Source organism: Muscardinus avellanarius (assembly GCF_963383645.1).
Source record: "Muscardinus avellanarius genome assembly, chromosome: 14".
In the NCBI taxonomy this organism is placed as follows: Eukaryota; Metazoa; Chordata; class Mammalia; order Rodentia; family Gliridae; genus Muscardinus; species Muscardinus avellanarius.
The window spans coordinates 18,562,067-18,565,165 of NC_137800.1; the positions used below are offsets into that span (position 1 = coordinate 18,562,067).

Below are 3,099 nucleotides of genomic sequence, written 5' to 3' on the forward strand. Positions count from 1 at the left end.
CATTCTGAAATGTAGAACAGTGTTGCTTTCATCTGCTAAGACTTAGGCTTCAGTTTGACTTTAATATATATATATATATATATATATATATATATATATATATATATATATGTTGGCTTTATATATATATATATGTTGGCTTTAAATTATGAGCACAATTTTTACCTGACTATAAAATATTAACCTTAAAATCGATCACTGAGAAGCAATTGGCTACTAAGCATCTAATCACAAAAATAGAAAAGGTAATCAAAGAGCGCTTGAGGAGAGACTCCGGAGCCAATGGACATTTTAGTTGATCTTCTCCAGGGACCTGTAATAGTCTGTCAGGACTTTCCATGCTTTGGGGGCCATGAAGCCATCTGGGGGGTTTTCTCCTTCACGGGCGAGCTTCCGCATACGGGTTCCTGAGATGAAGTCGAACTCGTTGTGCCTTGCTGGATCATAGAAGTCCATAGCTTTTTTAGCTTCGTTGTAGGCGGACACACGGAACGGGATGATTTCCACAGAGGTGAGCCCAGGGGCCATGCTCAAGCCCCCACCCCCATGAGTGGGCTCATACAGGTCCTTCTTGGTCTCTGGGTGAGGCATTCCTGCGGGATCCCTGCCCACAATGTAGAAATTGGCATCTGCAGTGCCACTGGACCTCCGTGGGGCCAGCATACAACATGGGCGATGGGGAGATGGCAACAATGGTAGACTTGGGGTCGAGTATCCCTTCCTCCAGCACAGCTGCATGCTGCTTTATCCTCCAGTCCAGGGGCACATCGTCATCCTTGGTCCAGCCCCCCAGAGGGTGGAGCAGGAGAACGGGGTTCTTGTAGCCCCTCTCCAGGAGCCCGCGGCGGGTGTCCTGCATCAGCAAAGCGTGGCCATTGTGCACGGGATTGCGCAACTGGAATGCAAACACCGCGTCAGCGTTCATTTATATTTCTGTTTGAGCTCCAGCGGTGTCAGGCGGTACTGGTCCAGCCCATCATCCCACTTTATTCTCTCCAGCACCTGAAGGTCCCCACCAACCAGCCAATCCCCACTTCCCATCACCATTTTGATGCGGGGGTGCTTAGCACATGTGGTCCCCCACACTCGGGAGCATCGCTCCTCTTTCCTGTGCTCGTAGAACTCGGGGTCACGTAAGACAGCCACCCTCCGTCCGCCGTGCGTCAGCGCCAGCTCGCTGCAGCCCTCCAGCCGCGTCTTGTCCTCGGTGGACAGCGGCAGCACCACGGGTATGCTCATGTTGATCACGCCATCATCTAGCAGGGTGTCAAAGTGTAACGTTTGCAAGTACTCCTTCTCCCGCATAAAATCTTTGAGCGGCGTGGCCCAGCCTTCGCTCAAAACCGGCACCCACTGGAGATCCAGCTTGGTAATTGGCAACGAAGGAAGGGTCTCAGCCTCAGCTCGGACTTGATCGAGTTTGTTTTCTGGCACAAAGAGTTCATGAATGCCTATGATGATCATGTGGGGAACGATGTTCTGCTCTTGCAGAAGCTCCACCACCTGCTGGACACAGTCGCTCACCGAAGACAAGTTGGTTTTCAGCACACATGCGGGAGTTTCTGGTTTCTCATAGTCAGAGTCAATACCTGGAAATCCTTGAATCTCCCCAGCTCGGGCCCGTTTGTAGAGGCCTTTTACGTCTCGGCTTTCACAGATATTTAGAGGTGCGTCCTCAAATATCTCAAAGAATGGCAGTCCCGCTGACTCGTGGATTTTGCAGCATTCTCCGATCCTTTGTGAAGGGAGAGATGAAGCTGGTGATGCAGACCAGACCAGCATGGGCAAACAGCTTAGCCACTTCTGCAATCCGGCGAATATTTTCTTCTCGATCCCCGGGAGAGAAACCGAGGTTTTTGTTAAGGCCGTGACGGACATTGTCACCATCCAGAGAGTAGCAAGGGATGGCGTGGGAGATCAGGTACTCCTCCAGCACAAAACTTATGGTTGTTTTCCCAGCACCCGAGAGACCTGTTAGCCACACGGTGCATCCTCGGAATCCGCCCCTTGTTCCAACCACCTGACCTCTCTTATTCCTGCTCACGCGGTGGGCCTGATAGACTACATTGGTGGATTTCTGCTGGTTCTCCGTCTTCTGCTTCTTGACCCCCGACATGCTGGCGGCTCGGCTGGACCGGGGTCGGGGGGCCAGAGACCGAGGGCGCGCGGGAGGCGGCGGCGGCGCTGCTCCAAAGTATTCTTTTTACGTGAAAATAAGCATGACTGAAATAAGAAGGATGTATTTCTTTAAAAAAAAAAAAAGTAATCCATGATCTTTCAAAGAAATTTTAAACATTTGTCTGTGTATGTCAGAAGCACATATGGCTCTGGGTTTTCCCAGGTTATGAGTTTTCTCCTCTCCTTTTTCATCAGAGATACCTAGATGGAAAAGACCGAGAAACCTTGGAAACCTTGTAATTGTCCTCTCGCTCGCTCTCATGTCTATGATAGAGGGGAGAAAACTGTGGATTCTTAAATATTAGAGCAACATTAATATATAGAAGAGAGTTTCATATATATATATATATATATATATATATATATATATATATATATATATATATTATTGGTGCATTGTAGTCAAACATCAAAGTTAATCACCAAATCAAGCATAGAAGAGAGTTTCTGAGGAAGAGTGCTAGCTTCTATCAGGCAAAATCTAGCTTCTAAGCCTATCTGAGAAAGCGACAAGGGGATAGCTTTTCTTTATTTTTGTCTCTAATTTACAGAGTCAATGGAACAAAACCTGACGTTTCTTCTGGCCCCCGCCCTCCTGAGAACAGATTGGCACTAACTCTGGGGCTGTCTCCCATTCACTTGCTCCCCGGGCTGCCATTCCCACTGTTCTTTCTGCCTTTCTACTTAGGGCTGGTCATATTTCTGTCACCAGTTTAAAATGATAACTGAAAACACAGCAAATGTGTAGCATAGAATGCAAGTAAGTTCTGTCAGTCATTAAAAGAGACAAAAGATCTCTAAAAGTCTTAGCCTAAACACTATCTGCAGAGGTGGGAAAGGAAGGTAGGAGCTGAAGGGAAACACACAGTGAGTGCTGCATGCACGTTGTATCCATCACTCCGGACCTCACTAAGATGTGTA

The 3,099-nt window shown here is 48.0% G+C and overlaps 1 protein-coding gene across 1 annotated transcript; it reads right to left on the reverse strand.

Moving 5' to 3' along the window:
• Positions 1-291: 291 nt before the first annotated feature.
• Positions 292-2,116, reverse strand: LOC308273664 (bifunctional 3'-phosphoadenosine 5'-phosphosulfate synthase 2-like; the record flags this gene model as incomplete). The annotated part of the gene is given in 4 exon segments (XM_080710911.1): positions 292-628; positions 630-925; positions 931-1,729; positions 1,731-2,116. Coding segments are annotated over 4 exon segments (1,818 nt in total).
• Positions 2,117-3,099: the final 983 nt, after the last annotated feature.